The sequence below is a fragment of the Pectinophora gossypiella genome, chromosome 20 (assembly GCF_024362695.1).
Source record: "Pectinophora gossypiella chromosome 20, ilPecGoss1.1, whole genome shotgun sequence".
Taxonomy (NCBI): domain Eukaryota; kingdom Metazoa; phylum Arthropoda; class Insecta; order Lepidoptera; family Gelechiidae; genus Pectinophora; species Pectinophora gossypiella.
Genome location: NC_065423.1, coordinates 2,171,881 through 2,194,083, shown reverse-complemented (window position 1 = coordinate 2,194,083; position 22,203 = coordinate 2,171,881). Strand labels below are relative to the sequence as shown.

Below are 22,203 nucleotides of genomic sequence, written 5' to 3'. Positions count from 1 at the left end.
GAGGGATAAAAAGGCCACATTAAAGCAATTCGTCAAACTAAAAAAGCAATATTGCTGTTTGACATTTGTGTGCATTGCGCACTTGCTTTTACATGCGGAAATGTCAAATTGCTTCGATGTGGCTTTTTTAATCCTTGTACTGTAGTACAATATATTTTTTATGTTCTGTTTTAATCGATATAATTGTACAATTTTCAATATCAAATCAAATCAATTTATTTGCGAGAACACATACAATACAATAAGATGGTAAGGTGGTGGTGGGTTCGATTTAATAAACAAATACGAAGCCGATTTTCAATAACGATAGTATCGATTGGGTAAATCATTTTGAACCGAAAAAATTAATTGATTATCGGACACCATAATTCGATTTTTTATTACACCACAAAGCATTAACAGCGCCAACATTAATGACATGGCCAAACGTGGATTTAAATATCATTAAACGTTGACGTTTGAACGATACGGTCAGCTTACATAAACATTTATTTGTAATAAACGTGACGGCGCGTTCCTAGCGCCATCTATGATTTTCGATTGGAACTACGATTTATAGATGACGGCGCGTTCCTAGCGCCATCTATGATTTTCGATTGGAACTACGATTTATAGTTTTAGTTTCCGAACGTAGCACCGAGCGCTAGTGGGGGGCTGACAAACGAATGACGTGAGGTGACGTCATAGCGTTGGCGAGGGCCAATGGCCAGTTGGTTTACGACTTTCGGTGCGGACGGTCACGAAATCGGTTACGCTTACAACTACGTGCTCGGTGAAACGTTTATTTAGTGTTAAATTAAGTTTGAGACAATTAATAGACGATTTATACATGTGATTACGACAAAAGGTGTTTTATTCGTGAAATAACGGTCTTCTTGGCCCATAATCTCACGCCCTACCATGGAGACTCCCTCTGATAAGGCTGAGGTGCCTTTATCAGAAGTGGGATCGAATGGGTCCGATGTGATGGAAAATATGGACTGTGGACAGCCAGAGACGCCCACCGTACAGTTTACAAAAGCAGTACAAAATCAGCCAGAAAGTTTTTGGAGTGGAATGGAAGCCTTTTTCACTCGATTTTTGTCAACGAGTGCCTCCGCCATGCAAAAAGCTACTTCGACCTCTATAACAAGTGCGTCGAGTTGCAACACACACCTCATAAGTTTTAACCCTGATGACACCGAAGCGGATATCGAAGGTTGGTGCAAAATAACTGAAATAATTGTGACTAGTCGACAGTTAGAGGGCGCAGACTTATTACTAGCCCTTACACGAGCGCTCAAGGGTCGTGCAGCTACCTGCCTTACAAAGATAAACACGTCTGATATAAAATGGCCTGCTATTAAGGAACTCTTAATCGCCAAGTTCAGCAAGCCAAAATTCATGCAGGACTATTTCGATGACATCATAAAGTTTCAAATTGGCAACAAAGAAACTGCCTGTGAGGCCGCCGTACGTCTTTGTCATTTGATTGAGCGAGTGCCAAAGGTTGAAATGGGGGAAGAGGTCATTACGGGGTTTGCTATTTCCGTCCTATGCCAACGCGATCCTTTGATACGTCGGGAACTTAACTCTAATGTGATAACGACACGAGCTCAACTCTGCCGGGTGTTAGGAGGAATCTCTCTCAAAAGGAAGCAAGACGACGGTGAAAGTAATGACGGGGATGCGAAACGGGCCCGAACCAGCGACATGCGACACGCATTTTCCGGATCATGTCATTACTGTGGACATCGAGGACATAAAATAGAAGAATGCCGCAAAAGACGCGACAGCCTCCCGAAGGCGAAACTGCCGGAAAGAGAGAAGAACGTAACCTGTTTTAACTGCGGGAAGCCGGGACACGTCAGCACAACCTGTCCCGACAAGCGGAGCGGAATCGAACAATCATCTAAGAAGGGGGTTCACTTCTGTGAATGCAAACTGCCAAGAGGTACACTATCTACATCAGCGGGTGAGACAATTTCATTTCTTTTCGACAGCGGGTCGGCTTGCTCCCTGGTTAGAAGTACTGTAGCTGCAAAACTAATGGGTACTGAGCGCAACGACTTAGTGTACTTATCGGGAATTGGAGGGGATAATATTGAATGTAGGACACAGATACTTTGCCCAGTAAAAATTCAAAATATCCCCATGACTATACTATTTCATATAGTTGCTGATGATTTAATGACAGAAAATATACTCGTAGGTCGCGATATACTTAGTGAGGGTGTTCATGTAGAGATAAATTGCGAATCCATACAATTTACCGAACGTAAACAAGTTAATGCTTGTGATGCGGTTAATTTTGACTTTAGCAATATTGATACAGATCTAGTTGGCACGGAAAGAGATGCTTTGATTTTGATATTAAAAAAATACAGCAATTACTTTATTGATGGTGTCCCTACGCGCAGAGTCAGTACTGGAGAATTGAAAATAGATCTGGTCGACCCTCATAAGGTTGTGCATAGACGGCCGTATCGTTTGTCTCCGGCCGAAAAAGAAATAGTTAGGGATAAAATCCAATCTTTGCTGGAGGCGGGGGTCATTCGCGAGAGCTCATCGCCATTTGCCAGTCCCATCCTGTTAGTGAAGAAGAAGGATGGCACTGACAGGATGTGCGTCGATTTTAGAGAACTGAATGCGAACACCCGTCCCGAGCGATACCCGCTTCCCAGGATAGATGAGCAAATCGATCGCTTAAATGGTGCACACTTCTTTTCTTGTTTAGATATGGCTTCAGGATACCACCAAATTAATGTACATCCTGAATCCATCGAGAAAACCGCATTCGTAACACCAGAAGGGCAGTTTGAGTATCTTGCCATGCCGTTTGGGTTACGTAATGCGGCTTCAGTATATCAAAGATGTATTAACCGAGCTCTTAAGACTTTAAAAGATACCATAGTGTCCGCATATATGGATGACGTTCTATGTTTCTCGGAAAACGTGGCCGAGGGTCTGCAGCGTTTAGACGCGGTTCTATCAGCTTTGTCAGAGGCCGGTTTCTCATTTAACATTCAAAAGTGTAAATTCATGAAAACCGAAATTAACTACTTGGGACACGTTATACGCGCTGGTGAGGTCAGACCAAATCCCTTAAAGATTCAGGCCTTAGTTGATGCGCCCGTTCCTTCTACCGCTACACAAATTAGACAGTTTCTCGGACTCGCGTCTTACTTCCGTCGGTTTATCCCAAATTTTGTCAATGTTGCCGCTCCCCTTTATCCTTTGACCAAATTGAAAGGCCCAATAACTTGGACAGATCAACATGATGAAGCCCATAAAAAGATAGTGCAAACTCTTACTTCTGCACCGGTTCTTACCATATTCAATCCCGACGCCCCAATAGAGTTGCACACGGATGCAAGTGCTAATGATTACGGTGCGATTCTCATTCAGAGAGTTAACGGAGCTCCCCACGTTGTTGCGTATTTTAGTCGACGTACGACGGAGGTTGAATCCAGGTACCACTCGTACGAACTGGAGACGATGGCAGTCGTGCGTGCGGTTGAAAATTTTCGACATTATCTCTATGGGCAGCATTTTACGGTTTACACGGATTGCAATTCTTTAAAAGCATCAAAGTCTAAAATCGATCTATCGCCGCGGGTGCACCGGTGGTGGGCGTTCCTACAAGCTTACGATTTTGATATCATATATAAAGAGGGCAGTAGCATGAGTCATGCTGATTTTCTTTCAAGGAACCCACTACCGGATATCCCAACGGTTGCAGGCGATTTCGAATGTGATGACCCAAATACCTCTCGTAAAGTAGTTCAGTTTGTAGAGCTTCAAGATAGTTGGTTGAAAGTTGAACAGCAGAGAGACGCAGAAATTCAAGATATCATCGAAAAGCATAAGAACGGGGAACTTCCTGAAGCAATTGCTCATACCTATGACGTTAGAGACGGTGTCTTATATAGGCGGGTAAATCGGAATAAGACGAACTCTTGGCTGCCCATCGTACCACGTTCGTTAATCTGGACATTAATAAGTCACGTGCATACTGAAATTCAACATCTAGGCGCAGAGAAAACGCTTGACAAGATATATGAACAATATTGGTTCCCCCAAATGTCCAAGCATGTCCGCAAGTTTGTAGGGGCCTGTATCGTTTGTCAAGCTTCAAAAGGTCCATCCGGAGCGCAACAAGTCAGGCTTCATTCTATTCCTAAAGTAGCGGTTCCGTGGCATACCATCCACATCGATCTTACTGGAAAATTAAGCGGAAAAAGTGATAGGAAAGAGTATGTATCCGTTATTATCGATGCTTTTACGAAATACGTTTTACTCGAGTATACGCAGTCCCTAGATTCCGCATGTGCTGTAAAAGCGCTTAAGAAGGCAGTTTCTCTATTCGGAGCCCCTAAGAGGGTTATATCAGATGAAGGTAGGTGTTACATCAGCGCGGAATTTAAGGCTTTCTGTAAAGAACATCACATAGAACTCCATTTGATTGCCACAGGTGCCGCAAGGGCTAACGGACAGGTTGAAAGGGTGATGCGCACTCTTAAAACTCTATTAACGATCATAGAAAATGATAGCAGTAAAGTATGGCGTGATGAACTTGATGACGTACAGTTAGCATTAAATAGCACACGATCACGTGTTACGGGATACACACCCACTGAGCTCATGTTCGGTATACAAGCACAGTCACTGGGTCTATCCAGGATTAGTCATAATACTGGTGAAACTTCTCGTGCCAATTTGGACTCTATTAGATCGGACGCATCTTTAAATATCAAGAAAAATGCAGAAGTAGATAAAGCCCGTTTTGATCAGGGAAAAGCACTAGTCAGGCGGTTCATTGAAGGGGATTATGTCTTCCTGAAATGTAGCGAGCGTAATCAGACGAAATTGTCACCTAAATTCAAGGGCCCTTTCGTGATTGTTAAAGTACTCGATAATGACCGTTATGAGTTAAAGAGCATCGACAGGTCTAATAGGTTATATAAGTACTCACACGAGCATTTGCGTGCAGTACCAAGAGGTTACGAGGGCTTAGTTGAAATAAGTACGAGCTTGATAACTGACGAGGAGGCCGAGACGGCGGATAATGTAGATGATCCTACTAACCCGCTTGATGGGGATAGTGATACGCTCTCGATTTCAAGTGAAGGAACCTTATCTGCCGGGTCCGATACGCTAACCGCTTCGTCAGTCAATCAAGACTTTGAATTGATTGAACAGGTGGCGGAAGTGCACCATACAGGTGAGTACGGGAGCACCAAGTATGATATCTTTGTTTACTCGGTCAGTTGAAGGGGCCTAGTACGCCCGAGCTGCACCAAGCTTGTGCTAGTAAGGCCAGTCGAAGGGGCCTAGTACGCCCGGGCTGCACCTAGCTTGAGCTAGTAAGGCCAGTCGAAGGGGCCCAGTACGCCCGGGCTGCGCCCAGTTGAAGATGTGTTTGGCCAGTTGGAAGGGCCCAGTACGCCCGGGCTGCGCCTAGTTGGGGTATATTGAAGAAGGCTGGTCGAAAGGGCCACGCACGCCCGGTCCACGCCGCATATATGTTAGAAGGTCGAAAGGGCCAAGTACGCCCGATCTATTATGAGGCTTGCGAATAACATTGCTATTTGACTTTTGTAGTCAGGTATGGACGAACTTATGACATCTTTTCTTTTACAGGTAGTTCAAACCAAGAGATACTGTAACGCACGAGGACGTGCGAAAGTCAGGGTTGGCCGTGACGGCGCGTTCCTAGCGCCATCTATGATTTTCGATTGGAACTACGATTTATAGATGACGGCGCGTTCCTAGCGCCATCTATGATTTTCGATTGGAACTACGATTTATAGTTTTAGTTTCCGAACGTAGCACCGAGCGCTAGTGGGGGGCTGACAAACGAATGACGTGAGGTGACGTCATAGCGTTGGCGAGGGCCAATGGCCAGTTGGTTTACGACTTTCGGTGCGGACGGTCACGAAATCGGTTACGCTTACAACTACGTGCTCGGTGAAACGTTTATTTAGTGTTAAATTAAGTTTGAGACAATTAATAGACGATTTATACATGTGATTACGACAAAAGGTGTTTTATTCGTGAAATAACGGTCTTCTTGGCCCATAATCTCACGCCCTACCATGGAGACTCCCTCTGATAAGGCTGAGGTGCCTTTAAACGTTTTTTTCTTTCTTTACGTTGTCTAATATGAAATATGACTATTTCATGAAATCGAGCACATTGTGAAACGATCAATTCTAAGATCTGGCTACAACATACAGGATGTTAGTGACACCGTAACGAATACTGAGGGGGATGATTCAGACCATGATTCTGAGTTGATATCACGTGGAATTTCCTGTCGGAATATACATGAAAATTTTAGTGTTTTTTTTTTTAAATTATTTTCCGTTCCATACTTTTGCGACGGAAAATTCCACTTGATATCAACTCAGAATCATGGTCCGAATCACCCCTTAAAGTTTTCGTTACGATGTCACTAACACTCTGTATACTAATACACCTCTGCCTCTTCGGGGAATACAAACGTGATACTATGTTTATATGTTGTTATTAAAACTTGTATTACAAACTCGGCAACTAAAAGTAGTCCTTATACAAACTACGGTACGATCCTAAATGTCACGGAGTATTAGAACACTGCAGTACTTTCTCTGCGCGCCCTAGAATCCCGTATATGGCGCGATAGGTGTCTAGGCAGCCGGATATGTACTATGGCAAAACACCGTCTATTCGCTAAATTAAAATTACATCTGATTGGTCCCCACAGGGTCGTCGATGTCGAGGTAGACCACGATGACGATGGAGGGACGAGCTAGAAGCCTTCCGGAACACGTGACAGAACGATACCTAAGACAGGGAGGGTCGGAAAGAGAAGGGTTGCTTTTTCATACAAATTTCGTGTTTTGACGTTTAGTAAAAAGTAACCGATTTGACTAGTTGGAAACTACCCTATTGTGTGGTAAAAGAAAAAAAAGTGGACTCACCTATCGCAGCTACTGGTAAGCAGTTGAAGCAGTCTGTGAAAGTTTTCCATAACTTGATGTTATACCTCCGTTTGCATTCGTCGTAGAACCTGTGGACAGAGATGAATCTCTACAACTTTGTTCATTTTAACTGGAGAGGATAGATTACTACTACAAGAGAAAAGTTGATATACCTATATAATAGAAAGAAAGAAACGTTTATACATTTAATATTGGATATTCAGTATCAAGAATGCTCATTTATTGTAAATGGGCATTTTAAATATTACTAACATAAAAAGCAGGTTTTATTTACTGAAACACTGGCCTCGATTCCTTCAGACACCTAATTTTATTTTAAGTTATACCCGTCATTTTCTTATCCGCCGAAAAGGAAAGGACGGATGATTGACAACTGTTAATTTTAAAATTAATTAATAACCCGGGGGAATAAAATAGGCATCTCGCTGATATGTAACGTGTGCTGCCAACTTAATTCTGTCGGGTTATTGATCAATATAAAATTATGGGAGGGTATTTTTAAATTTCTGCCTAACATTGACGTGTGTTCCATTAATGCCTGTCGATTGCCCGTCCCTTTCCTTTTCGGGGGACAAGAAAATGACAGGTATAACTTAAAATAAAATTAGATGGTGTATACTGGAATCAGTACTACCATGGATGTATTTATTTATTTGTTTATTTACTCGAGGAACATACAGCATTTTAGGGTTACATAATATCCTCTTGCGGCCCAGATTTCCACACACAATAGTGACACACACACCACAAACAATGATCTTCTTATAGTGTGGGTTGTGTGGTGGATTACCAACCTCAACAACCCTGGTGTCAGGGTTATTATTAAGACGCCAAAGGCCCATGACATGGCTCATGTAACGTAACTACTACATACTTACACGTCAGTAAGTAGTAACCGGGACCAACAGCTTAACGTGCCGAAGCACGGAACGCACGGTTTTGGATTTTAAAAGAGCATTCAGTCTTACATAACATAAGCTCACGACCATATCCCAATTGGGGTAGGCAGAGATACAATCATCGTAAGATGAACTAAGTACGACCTCATCGAGCATTCTGTTAGACCAACGTGATAGGAGGTGAACCCTATCGCCGTCTATAATGGTCTCGACCATTATTACAACTGTGTTAGCGAAAATTGTACTTAAGATAAATTAATGACTCATTGGTGCTGCTCCGGTATCGGGGTTAGAACCGGTGCTCCCCGTTTGAGAAGCAATCCGGTGAACCAAGGGCCACAGTTACTTAACACGTTCACATCAACAAGATATACCGCAGAATACCAGCGTCGTGGCTCACGCCGCGACTTATGCTGAGCGAGGTCCTTTTATTCCGGACGCCACCGCAGATGATCGGGCCGTCAGTGCATTGCATTTAGGATACTTACTTTTATTTATTTTTTTATTATTTTCGTTTGTTTTTCTTTTTTGTTAATGATTTTTGATCTTGGTTTTCTTTTCGTTTCGTTTTTATTTTCTTTTTTTCTGTGTATTGATTTCCGTGTGGTTTCTGTCCTGTGTTGAATGTAATGTACCTGTCTGTCTGTGTCTGTGGTGTCCGGAAGTAATAAATGTTTCTTTCTTTCTTTCTTTGATTGTATATAAGAACACTTCATGTTGTCTTATAAATCGCCGGTCTACCAGTCGTATAGGAATATATAATATGAAAATAAATGTTTCCTTTCTTTCTTTCTATTAGAGCCCCAAATAAACATTATGACGGATTGCGTAAACATCGTGCGAATTCGTGAAAACCAGCGTAATTTTTTTATGATCTAAGCATCTAGCCTGTTCGTTCGTTTTCTTAGGTTTGAGTCAAAATAAAAATGTTTTAGAAAATCTACCGGGGAATATAAAATAATTAAAATATTCTGAGTATAGAGGTGATCGTAGTTGAGTGAAAGATGTTTCTACATAGTTAACGAATGCCTTGCTAATAACAATGTAAAAGATAAATATAGTTCTGTATAAATTATTAATTTTATAAATAATTATTTTAATGTAAGTAATTCATAGGTCATTTATAGGTCAGATAGGCAGTCGCTTCTATAAAAAACCGGACCTTCAGATCAGGTAAGCGGACCCCGTGAAAAATGGTTTAACTCTTGGAAAATGATGAAGTAAGTAATTCGTATTTGTATTGAACTTAAATTGCATTGCAACAAACTATTTTTTACAAATTCCATTAAGGACAAAATATTACCATTTATATATAGGTATTTTCGTATATTACCTCATTGTTTATTTCTATAAACAACACACCCATAATAATAAATTAATATCGCATAACAGTAAATGCAAACAGAATGTTATCAATTATCGTTTACTGAAAAAAATGTATTAATGTACAAAGTACATATTTTTCTTCCGACGGATCCAAACATAACATATTTACTTTGGATTTGTGAATTTGCCACGAGTCGCCTGTTGCTTGCGTGTGCGCACATACGGACAAGGTGTAAATATGTAGTGTGCAAGAGAAAAGCGATCGTGACTTGGCGAAAACGTGACGTAAAAGGGATTTATCATGTGATAATTTTTTTTTTCATCATGTGATAATTAGTAATAAAGGCTTGATGTAAAAAATGGCTAGTCTCAAGATAGATTATGCTAACACGTTGATTGACAGAAAGGTCATAACCGCCGTACTTAACGTACGAAATCTGACAAAACTGCTATGCATATCGTTTTGAATTTTGCATTAATGACAGAACAGTTAACACTGTCTTCTTATATCGTGTGGGTTGTGAGGTGAATTACTCATCAACCCTGGTGTCAGGGTTATTGAGCCGCCAAAGGCCCCTGACATGGCTCATGTAACAATTACTAACTTAGAGTAAGTAGTAACCGGGACCATCGACCTAACGTGCCTTCCGAAGCACGGATCATCTTACTTTCAGATAATCAGGTGATCAGCCTATAATGTCCTAACCAAACTGGGGATCACAAAGATGATTTTTGTGATATGTCCTCACCGGGATTCGAACACTCAAGCTCAACGCCCAACACTGTCTAATAACACAGGATTATTTCTGTGTACCTAAGTATGTCTATGTACAAGTTTTCATCTCGAGCTCCTCCGTGCTTCGGAAGGCACGTTAAGCCGTTGGTCCCGGCTGCATTAGCAGTCGTTAATAACCGTCAACCCGCACTGGGCCCGCGTGGTGGTTTAAGGCCCGATCTCCCTATCCATCCATAGGGAAGGCCCGTGCCCCAGAAGTGGGGACGTTAATGGGCTGATGATGATTTCTGTGTAAAACATCACCGATGCTATAGCTGTTCGTGCCACTATGTATTTACTGCTAGACACTTGTGCCGACAGAACGGTCACATCCGTTTATACAAAATACTTGTGTCAAAACATGGTGAAAAACCGACCATCAACGTGTTACTACATAATTTAGTAGTGACTAGAAAATGTTAACATTTATGAAACAAAAAGAAAAGGTGCAAGTCGTGTCGTATCGGGAGGTGAAAGATTTGGCGGGAAGAAGAGAGGAATGGCGATTATTCCACCGACAAGAGCGCAGCTCTTAAATAAAGAGAGAGAAAATGTTATTTTCGATATCGACACGACTTTACAGTCAACAATTGTAACGTAACGACTTGCGTGGTCTGGGGTTCATTCACGAACCGTAGGTGTCGGGTTCGAATCTCGAAGACTGCCACAGAACCGGAAAGGATGGCGTGAAAGAGAGGCCTGTACCCAGCAGTGGGTGGATACAGGCTGAGTAGATAGATAGAAACAATTAGCTAACATAATTACAAATAATCAATGAATAAACAACACTTTACTGGGTCATTCTAGATGTTTCCAATCGAATCCGTCGAGAAAGTGCAGCCAGATAAGAGGGCAGAGGTCTTTATATGTTCCTCATGATGATTATACACAATGTGACTTAGAGGTGAACCGTGTTATGATTGGCGCATTGTAAAGAGAAGTCTTGTGTTCGTTTACCGAAAGATTAACGGCCTCTGTGGCGCAGTGGTTGAGCGTTGAGCTCACGATCCGGAGGTCCCAGGATCGAATCCCGGTAAGGACATATCACAAAAATCTAGTTTGCTTAGGAATAGTCCGAAAAGTAAGATCATCCGTGCTCCGGAAGGCACGTTAAATCGTTGATTCCGGTTACTACTTACTGATGTAAGTACATAGTCATAGAGCTATGTCAGGGGCCTTTGGCGGCTCAATAAAAACCCTGACACCAGAATTGATGAGGGTGGTAATCCACCTCACAAGCCGCACGATAGAAAGAGAAGTCATTTTGTTACTTTCTTCAACAGAACCTCGATTTCGGTCAATTAATTTGAATATGGGTGTAAGTATGTAGACTTACACCAGTGGGTAGTAACCGGGACCAACGGCTTAAAGTGCGTTACTTAAATTTTTGTGTTTTTTTTTAAATTATTTTCTGTTCTATACTTATGCGACGGAAAATTCCACTTGATATCAACTCAAAATTATGGTCTGAATCATCCCTTAAAGTTTTCGTTACGATGCCACTAACACCAGCTAACACCCTGTATAATATATTTTCGCGGAGATCACGCGAGTTGAAGCCGAGCGATTCAACATAAGCCCGAGGTGATACAAATACGATTACCAAGTAATTAATGTATGAAAGCGAATAACATTCACACTCGACTGTTTTGTTTTTTTTTTCTGCGTTTTTTTCGGCATGTTTCGAAGTCTAAAATAACATGTGACAGTGATGTATTATGTCATAAGAGTCATAAAGTTTACATAATGTACATCATGTTATGTAAAAGTGAAGAATTTATGATCCAAAGACACCGCGATAAGATGAAGATTATTAGATAATTGTGAGATAAACAGCCTCCGTGGTCTAGTGGTTAGAGCGTTAGGCTCACGATCTGGAGGTCCGGGTTCGATTCCCGATGGGGACATTGTCGAAATCACTTTGTGAGACTGTCTTTTGTTTGGTAAGGACTTTTCAGGCTTGAATCACCTGATTGTCCGAAAAAGTAAGATGATTCCGTGCTTCGGAGGGCACGTTAAGCCGTTGGTCCCGGCTATTAGCCGTAAAAACACCTCCACCAACCTGCAGTGGAGCAGCGTGGTGGAGTATGCTCCATACCCCCTCCGGTTGATTGAGGGGAGGCCTGTGCCCAGCAGTGGGACGTATATAGGCTATTTATGTTATGTTATGTGAGATAAAGAGGTGATGCGTAACGTTAATTTCGCGACTTCAACCGTAAGGTCACAGGTTTGAATCTAGAATACAAATATCTTATATGATCAATGAATGTTTAACAATAAAATATATTGATGTATTGAGCGTAAAAATGTCAGTAATTTGTTTTTCTAAAAATTTAGGTTAAGTAACCTTTTAAATAAAAGTAATATTATCGGTATAATTTGACGTCGCGCTTCGGAAGGCACGTTAAGCCACTCCATCAACCCGGAGTGTGCTCCTTAACCCCTCCGGTAAATTGAGGAGGCGCATGCCTAACTGTAGGACGTATATAGATAGGCTAATTTACGTTATATATTTGACGTACTACTAATTAAAAACGAATTTCTTATTCAGTATTTTTATAAGATACTTAAGTCGGTAGGTGGAATTTATAAAGAATTTATTTTCCAATATTTTTATAAGAAAGGACGCATTAACATAAATGTTTAATAAGATAGGTCAACGAACTCTCTGCTCCGTGACTTTTTAAAAAGGCAGCGGCGACCCTCGTGACCCTTACAAGAACATCTTTGTCTTGTTAATCTCTTCCAAAGGTAATGAGCCAACATTTGATGATTGGAGAAAATAAAAGATGTTCTTAGAAGACGGTATTATGGCAGTATACGGTAGACGGTTTATTCACGCTAATGTTATAAATGCGAGAGTTATTCTGTCTGTCTGTTACGTTTTCACGCTTAAACAGCTGAGCCGATTTAGATGTAATTTGGTATAGAGGTCGTTTGAGACTTAGGGAAGAAAATACATTTTATTCCGGAAACCGGATGAAAAGAGGATGGATAAAACGCAACCACGCGGAAGTAATCGCGTTCACAATATTTACATTTATTTATTCGTTTGATATCGAAACCCGGGATTTCCAGACTCAGAGACTCTAACCATCAAGACCGCGCCTTTACACTTGATATTGCATTCCTACGATAACGGCCTCCGTGGTCCAGTGGTTGAGCGTTATACTCACGATCCGGATTCAAATCCCGGTGGGGACATATCACAAAAATCACTTTGTGATCCCTAGTTTGGTTAGGACATTACAGGCTGATCACCTGATTGTCCGAAAGTAAGACGATCCGTACTTCGGAAGGGACGTTAAGCTGTCGGTCCCGGTTACTACTTAGTCGTTACATGAGCCATGTCAAGGGTTGGCGGCTCAATAGTAACCCTGACACCAGGGTTGGTAATCCACCTCACAACCCACATGATAGAAGAAGATTACGAGATTACGATCACAAAATACAAGCCCATCGCCTATTTATAGATTATATTTGAATAAAGAAGCTTAATTAACCTTAGAATAGCAGCCATCGTCTCGTGTCGGCGTACGCACGAGATATTACGTCACATTTTGATTAAATTTTGCGATGGCAGGTTTAAATAACATTCCGTTTATATAAGAGCGGATGTGGAATCTGATTGGAGGTATTGCTGCGTCAACTTAACGGGCCACAAACACAATATTTGATCGAATGACTTGCAAATGGGCTTTTCAACAGAACGTACCTTCGATCATCGATCATTATACATACATAATATTGGTACATGTACTGTTGTTGCCTAAATGGCACCCCTGACCGGGGGGGGGGGGGGGGGTGTTCTGGTTCAAAAAAAATCTGACTCGTATGGAAAGTAACATTAGTACTCAATATTCTAGATAGATGGAGCCGGCGTCGACTTAATGACGATACATAGATCGATCGCGAAATTCTTTTCGCGTGGACAGAAGGACGCGGTGTGATACTTAGCCGGGTTTCCACTGACTCGGAGATGGGCGGAGAAGAGCGGAGATGTGCGGATTTGACCAATCACAGCGTTCGAGAGAGCGGAAAACGGCTTCCGTGCCTCACTTAACAGGGTCCACAGAATACCAGCGTCGTGGCTCGCGCCGCGGCTTATGCTGAGTGAGAGAGTGGGACACCACCACCATCGTTGACCAGTTCATACACTGAATTATTTGTATTTCTCGTGTAAGTTGTTTTTATTATGTGTTTTATTGTATATATATGTTATTTGTTTTATATTTGTTACTGTGGTGTCCCTTTATAATAAACGCTTCTTTCTTTCTTTCTAAAAACGAAGACGCTCTGTCTCTCTCCCTCACGGTGATTGGTCGATTCCCGCACATCTCCGCTCAGCTCCGCGTCAATGGAAACGCAGCCTGCGTGTTCAAGTCCAGAATATTTTTCGATTTAAATTTTCTCTTTGCGAGTTCCCCTAAGCACGGGTAAGTGGTTTAAAAACAAAAATCATTGGTCGAAAATGTGGTTTAAATTTTAATATCGTTGTTGTGACAAAAAACATTCTTCACATAGCTGTCATGTCATAGCAAACAAACTGAAGATAAACGTAATCTATTGATCTACCGTGTCACGCTATCCTAGATTGTAATGTGATGTCATTATGTGTTAATTGATAGAATGAAGTTGGGAATTTCAGTGAGTGATATTAGTTATTTACGAGTATTATTCATTGATAAAGATAAGCAATATGGTCTGCGAAAATGACGAATAGTAAACCGCGATTTGTGGTTGCCAGTTATGTGGGATATAGAATAGGGTAAGTAGTTTCCAACTAGTCAAATCAGTTACTTTTTACTAGACATCAAACCACGAAATTACTATGGAATTTGTATGAAAAAACAACCTGTAACGTCATAGAAAAACGTGACAAACGTTTTGTCACCTTTAGATCTGTCTTTATTTAATAATATAATGTACCTTAACCCGTGTGGGATAACCCTTGTTGCCATAAGGTACATATTATTAAATAAGGTACATAATATTCATTTAAGGACTTCCTATCGGCAGTGGCCCCCACCTAGGGGGTATAACGTAGGGGTAGAACCCTTTCCCAGAGAAATGGGTGGCAGCCATTGGTACGGCAATGCAGGACGGAGGTCACAGGGACTGTAACCTGGAACCTGATAGAGGGCAGAAGTAAATCAGTACTATTCAGAGGTGGAGGACACTCCTGTCCTCCGCCTTCTAGTACGGCTTTGTAATAGACTACTCTGGGCGCCATCTCACTCGCGTCGGACAGAGTACTGCGGGGCGGAAGGCAAGAGGAAAACCACTGCCCTATTTTTCCCTCAAGCATGGAGAATGCTACACCGTCAAGAGGTGATGATATCAGCAGTGGCTGCAGCTTTTTCGTGATTACTTGTGGCCTGTGACGTGCTGTTCTCGGGAATAATGCCAAAGTGAGAATGCTCCTTTTGTCAACTCTAATAGTAAGAACAATGGTTGCTTTTTTTTCAAATTGCTCTCTCTTGTACTCTGATCCTATTTGCCTAAAGGTGTAAATAAAAGCTCTTTTTATATAACTTTTTTAAAATGGGAATATTACTGGGAACGTGAGGTTATGTATGTATGTAGTTCTAAAACTAGCTTCATCTCTGTCTTACTTTTTTTTTTATATTGTCCAAGTATGATGGCACAACTATGCCTGATGGTAAACATAGAGAAGCTCTAATTGCAGTAGCAACTGAAAAGCAACGCAATGAGGCAGTTTCGAACCAGTTGCGACTACCATACTGGCGTACAGCCATGAGCTATTGCTCATGCTTGCAATATAATGTACCCACTTTAGGACTCTGTCGCACTAACATATTTGACATTTAGTGAGACTTACAGTTCAATTTGTCAAAAAAGTTAATGTGACATGGTACCAAAGTGTATACGTACATATTAATGCTCGTGACCGTACTAGGTGCTTCTTCACGCTTCGCTTAAAGGACCCCATTTTGTAAGAAGGAGGGAACACTTGAGCCGGCAACTGTTCCACTCGTTGTGAAAGAAGGACGTAGCGAATACGTTTTGTCCACTACAATATACCAGTAACGAAAATCGCACTAAAGACCTTGATACTTTGCTTACAAAGCATACAACTTCCTACCAACTCGCTCACGGTTTAACCTTTACAAAACAGTTTTTAATTGACGCATAGTGATCTAATTACTCTGTAAACTCAATTGAACTTGAGCTCCCGGCCTTGTGAATGATTCAAGTTAATGACTCATGTATGTTTTATGCTTTATCGCGTAGGCTTAGTCGTTGGGCTGTAAAAAAGGGTTGGAAATGTATCGTGCTTATGTCATGTTCTGTGATGTGCCGTCCGCGGGAATGTGCCCACTTTCGGAACATTCCCGCCAATAAAAAGGCGCAAAACTTATGTACAAAGAGCTTAATTACCTAAACTTTAGGCAGATAAGACCAGGTAGGCTAAAAGGGCTACATCAAAGCAATTTCATTTGAAAAAGAAAAGCAGCCAGTGTCCTTACTATTAAAAAGTTTTTATAACGGGAACATTACCGCTGCCGTAATCCGTACAGTATCGCATCGTTACGGATGCTTGAATATTAAGTATATGAATAAAAAAATAATTTTCCAAATCGGTCCAGACGTCCTAAGTAATCGGGGATCATAAAGATCCCGACGAATTGAGAACCCCCTCCTTTTTTAAAGTCGGTTAAAAATACGAGATATTTTAAAGGGTTCACGATAATTTATTGGTGTTTTTTTTTTTAATAACAATACAGCATCACGTCTTCATCCCCGAAGGGGTTGGCAATGGTGTTACATTACATACACGCACTTCTCATCAGTTATGTTTAAGTCCCATGTAATAGGGGGCCACCGGGCACAAGCCCTGGAAACCACGTGATATGAATTATCTATGAACCAAGCAAGATGTTAATCTCATAAAGTCGAATTCAGTGGTTTAGAACTCGAGCCGGGGATTCGAACTCGATACACTACGATGTATGTCACGATTTCTCCGAAGGTCTATCGCGAATCGAACTTGACAAAATATTAAACAATAATTTGTTTACGTACAGAACAATCGAATAGGAATGTTTTTGTTTTCGTTAATGAATCGATATGATATGCTAAGGGCCTAACAAACTACCTGAGGGGCCCAGCAAGGGCTTTGAGCTGATGACTTGGGTTCACTAGGCTAGTTTCCAACTAGTCAAATCAGTTACTTTTTACTAAACGTCAAAACGCGAAATTACTATGGAATTTGTATGAAAAGCATCCTGTGACGTCATCGAAAATTTTATCATTGGATTGTATTGTTTATATTTATATAATTATTATTTTTTGCCTGTATTAGATGCAAGAAATCAATTGGAGAGTAGTTGGGCGGAAGGCAAGAGTGAAACTAATGCCCTATTTTTCCCTAAAAGTAGCATGGAGAATGCTACACTGACAAGAGCGTGGCTCTTAAATTTGTGATGCGATTACATGCACGTCACTGCCAATATATCTTGGTTTTGACAAAAAAGACAGCCTATATACGTCCCACTGCTGGACACCGGCCTGCCCTCAGTCAACCACGCTGCTCCACCAACGCGGCTTGGTGAAGGTAAAAATAACTTATAAATATTGACTTAATAATCAAGCAAGTAAATTAAGGTGCGTTATTTGATAACCTTTTTAAATGTTGTAAATCGAAACAAAATGTCCCAAGCATAATATAAACAAGATAAGATGTAGAAATCGGACAACGGAATTAAGAACACGATTAATTACCGACTCATATTCATATCATTGCGACACTGAAATCCTATAAACAAATAGAACACCACCGCATTGTAAATACGTATACATTGGTGCTAATTCCTGTAAATACAATCTAATTTTATTTTAAGTTATATCTGTCATTTTCTTATCCGCCGAAAAGGAAAGGGACGGGTAATCGACAAGCATAAAATTTATGGAACACACGTCAATTTTAAGCACAAATCTAAACCAACCGTCTAAAAAATTTACGTCCGTCAATAACCCGACACAGTTAAGTAGACAGCACGTCAAACGGATTGCATACCAGCGACGTACCTGTTGATTCGCCCGGGTTATTCATTCATTTACTCATTCTTCCTAAAATTAAGAGCTGTCAATCATTCGTCCCTTTCCTTTTCGACGGATATGAAAATGACGGATATAACTTAAAATAAAATTAGGCGGTGTCTGCAGGAATCGGGGCCATTATGTAGATAAAGTAAGTAAGAAGTAAGTAAAATTTGTATTTCCTAAACTACATTTCAAAAATACATGGTAATATTTGTAGAGGCTGGAGCCTAAACTGTGATTTAGGACTCCAGGCCTCAACCTCCAGAAAGTCATGGTCAAGAGAAAATAAAATAGAAAAAAAGTTAAAAAGTGATAGTTAACTTGAATTAAACATAGTCTAAATCATAAAAAAAATCTTAAAAAGAAAATATGATATCTATAAATGCTTGTATGCGTGTGCGAGATAGTATAAGTTCGTTCCCTCTTAAGATGTTATGGCTGTTCAAATAAACTTCAATTCAAATTCAAAAATATCTTTATTCAGTAGGTAACATAGTTACACTTTGACTCGTCAATTTTTACATAACGAACGTCTCATCCGCCTAAAACTACTGCAGCTTCTCACAACCTGTATAGCCGGGGAAAAGAAGCTGCAAGAAAAACCGGCAAAGTCGGTTGTACAGTGCCGTTACATTAAACGACGTGAGAAGATGCGCTGTGGACACTTTTTTACAGATATTGTTTGCCTATTTGTCACACGACATCTATGCATTGCGACCTTAATTCTTAACAATTAATTAATGTCGTATTTGAATAATAAAGTGTGCACTAGTTTCAACCAGACAGTATCAATTTCAAAAGCAGCCATGCGCGACCGATGAGCTCCGTGTTCAGTTCCCATGACGGATATTTTACCAAAAGTCCTTTCTCATTGTTTTAACAATGTATTAAATTCCTACACTTTTTTTTGTATGTTTATGTTTAGAGCGAAAGACGTATCAGTAAAAGAATGCACGACCTCCGTGATCCAGTGGTTGACTGTTGTTGGGCTCGTAATCCGGAGGTCCTGTGTTCGAATTCCGGTGGAGACATAACACAAAAACACTTTTGTGTGTGTAGTTTGGTTAGGACATTACAGGCTAATCACCTGATTGTCCGAAAGCCGTTGGTTGGTCCCGGTTAACACTTATTGATGTAAGTATGTAGTTGTTAAACGAGCCTTGCCAGGTACCTTTGTATAACCTGACACCAGGGTTGATAAGTTTGGTAATCCAACTCCACAACCCATAATAGAAGTAAAAGAATTCTTCCGACAGCTGTCAAATCAACCTATAATTAAAACAGTATAAAAAAACCAACTGTTGCACTTACCCGTAAATCCTATTGATGCTGGCACACTCATGGTTTCCCCGTAAAAGGAAGAAGTTCTCTGGATATTTGATCTTGTATGCTAGCAGCAGGCATATGGTCTCCAGAGATTGCTTGCCACGGTCCACATAGTCACCGAGGAAGAGGTAGTTTGACTCCGGTGGGAAGCCGCCGTACTCGAACAGCCTTAGAAGGTCATAGTACTGCCCGTGTATGTCACCTGTTGGAAGGAATAAAACTCTTGAATAGACCTATTCAAGTTTTACATTAAGAAAGACCTTTCTTAATGTAAAACTTTGTTAACATTAGATAGTAATTAAGTGTATTGGATTAGTTTGTAAGTCTGTTTTGTTGTTGAATAAATAAATAAAAACTGCCTTTGAATATTGAAGCATTAGACAAGCGCTTTTTGAAAAGACATCACATTTGTATTTGATTTTTGTTGACAAACGCTTGCAATAGACATGCTAATAAACACTATACAAATAATAATTATTATGTAGTCTGTGATAATAACATGCATGTGAATGCATTGATTAAATGACCTTATAATCTTTATAATTATAAAGCATAATGACTAGAAGATTATTTTAGCTTTAGAAGAGAAATGTATAAATTAAACACCTACCTGTCTAGAAATTTTAACAAAAATATTATTAAAGAGACTGGCCATTGCCTGTAACATTTTCTACATTGAATCATTTGCAATCTGTAAGAGGATAAATTTCTAAAAATATCTTCATGCTTGCCTACATTGTGAAACGAAGTTTAGTGACAATTATTGACTCTCCAGTCCTAGGTTTGGGTTGTGTGTTACTTGATATACTAATTCTGTCAATTTCTCAAGTAAATAGGTACATATTAAGCACTTTTTCGAAAAATCTCATTCAAATGCGATTTTCGATAACAAAACATCAAAATAGACAAGCTACTTTGAATTTTTACCTGGATTGAAATTAATTGAGGTTATGTTGAGATAAATCACATTAGAAAAGTGATTTTTCAAAAAGGCGCTTACATGACAGCTTGTATTGCCCTACAAGGGACAATATTTAGATTCAGAGAAGTAGCTCACTAAACCTACTAGATGTAAAAGACACGACTATGTTTTACAAAGTTTACAAAGTATGGAGTACCTACTTGTTACATTGCATTAATATATAAATACAAGTCCTGCATAGTAATCATAATGAGTCATGCTCTGATTAGATTCAGGACTTCAAACAAACAGGTAACTTTGTGCCAAATAGTGTGTGTTTACCTATCCAATATACCTATAATGTTTACAGAGTAATGAATTAATTTATTTATCTAATAATGTAAATAAACTTGCTTGATATAGATGTTTCTCAGACTTTCATTTATTGTGAAATATAAAAATATCTAATACCCATTCGGAATAAATTCGGGAATTCACATGGTTATGATGTTACAAATAGTTTCATATATGTAACAAACATACCTTCATAAACTCACATAAATAAATAAGGTAGACAGAGCAACAAGTAATCAGAAAACAACTTGTAGCCATTTTTGATTTATTTTCCAAATAGTTTAAAATATTTGAAGTTTTGCTGATTAACAAATCAGTAGTTACCTACACCATCAAAACAATTTTAGAATACACCTGAAAGTATCAGTTTTTAAATTGTGTATGACAATTGTGAAAGTAATAAAGATCAATTTAGGTATATATTAATACTTTTGATATTCTGTAAAATCACAGATATCTGATTTGTCATTGTTTAGACAGTTTTAGTGTGATTATTGGGTGTAATATACCGAATGTTAATAGTAGAAAGTAGGTAAAAAATTAAGATAAATTCAATGTAATTTTTTCTAAGTTTTGAAAGATTATTATAAATGATAGATGGGAAGGGAGTATAATGAAGCTATTAAAAACATAAACATGGCATCACCCTTGTAACCCCGAACGGGCAGGCAGAGGTGTTTAGTATAAACACTCACTCATCACCAGCTATGTAAAAAACCCATGTAATATGAGCAAGCCTTAGTAATTAAAGTCATAAAATAATACAAGAATCTGCAACATTATTTTTGAATACTCCAGCTGATAATTTAAGTGACAGGTAGATACATTTTTATCGGTACCTAATACGGAACGAATCAAATTTCTTGAAATGTATATAACTGATATACCCTCACTCAACAAGAAACATCCTTTAACCCGAAATTTGAAACTCAAAACCGTTTACGGGGACGCCTTTATTCCTGTGATCGTACGAGCTACGTTTACAAATTCAAATTTTTCGAAAGTGACTGTGTACGTAAGAAATAACATGCATGTACTTACCGCATATCTTTAGTGGGGCTTCCAACTCAAGTAATATTGGTTGCGACAGAAATATTTCTCTTGATTTCAAGCATAGCCCTTTTATCTCTATTTCCGTCAACTGTACATTCATACCAGGCTTTTCGCCCCGGACTGAAAACAACCAAATATAAACATATCACAAACACGTCATAAACACGTTTTATTCACTGAATCAACACTTATCATAACACAATTAACTTTTCTAACACTGTAATTTATACGAAACACTGATATTTTTATTAAATTTTGCCGATATCAACAATTTTACCTTTTAATAACTTTTTTATTACGTTATCGATGTTTAACTCATCTGTGTCTCTGTCTGCCATCGGGTATAATTTTTGTGCACGAAATATGATTAAATAGAATGAGTAAAATTAGAAGGATTATGAAGATTTTTGCCGATTATCAAAGGTACAACCTATTTCAATTCTCGGCTAAATGAAATTCAATGGCGGAGACATCACTCACACACACAACAAGAGAAAACACATCATCAATGTTGCTAGCTTATTTGCTAGGAACTCC

The 22,203-nt window shown here is 39.7% G+C and overlaps 1 protein-coding gene across 2 annotated transcripts in view; it reads right to left on the bottom strand.

Annotated features, from left to right (window-relative positions):
- LOC126375905 (serine/threonine-protein phosphatase alpha-2 isoform) overlaps positions 1–22,176 on the bottom strand; it is a 74,929-nt gene extending 52,753 nt beyond the window's left edge. For both annotated transcript variants that reach the window (XM_050022994.1, XM_050022995.1), the window contains exons 1-4: positions 21,944–22,176; positions 21,655–21,786; positions 19,344–19,560; positions 6,945–7,033 (exon numbers count right to left, since the gene is read on the bottom strand). In XM_050022994.1, the coding sequence (XP_049878951.1) occupies positions 6,945–7,033; positions 19,344–19,560; positions 21,655–21,786; positions 21,944–22,004 (499 nt within the window). In that variant the 5' untranslated portion in view covers positions 22,005–22,176. The remainder of the gene's footprint in view (positions 1–6,944; positions 7,034–19,343; positions 19,561–21,654; positions 21,787–21,943) is intronic.
- Positions 22,177–22,203: the final 27 nt, after the last annotated feature.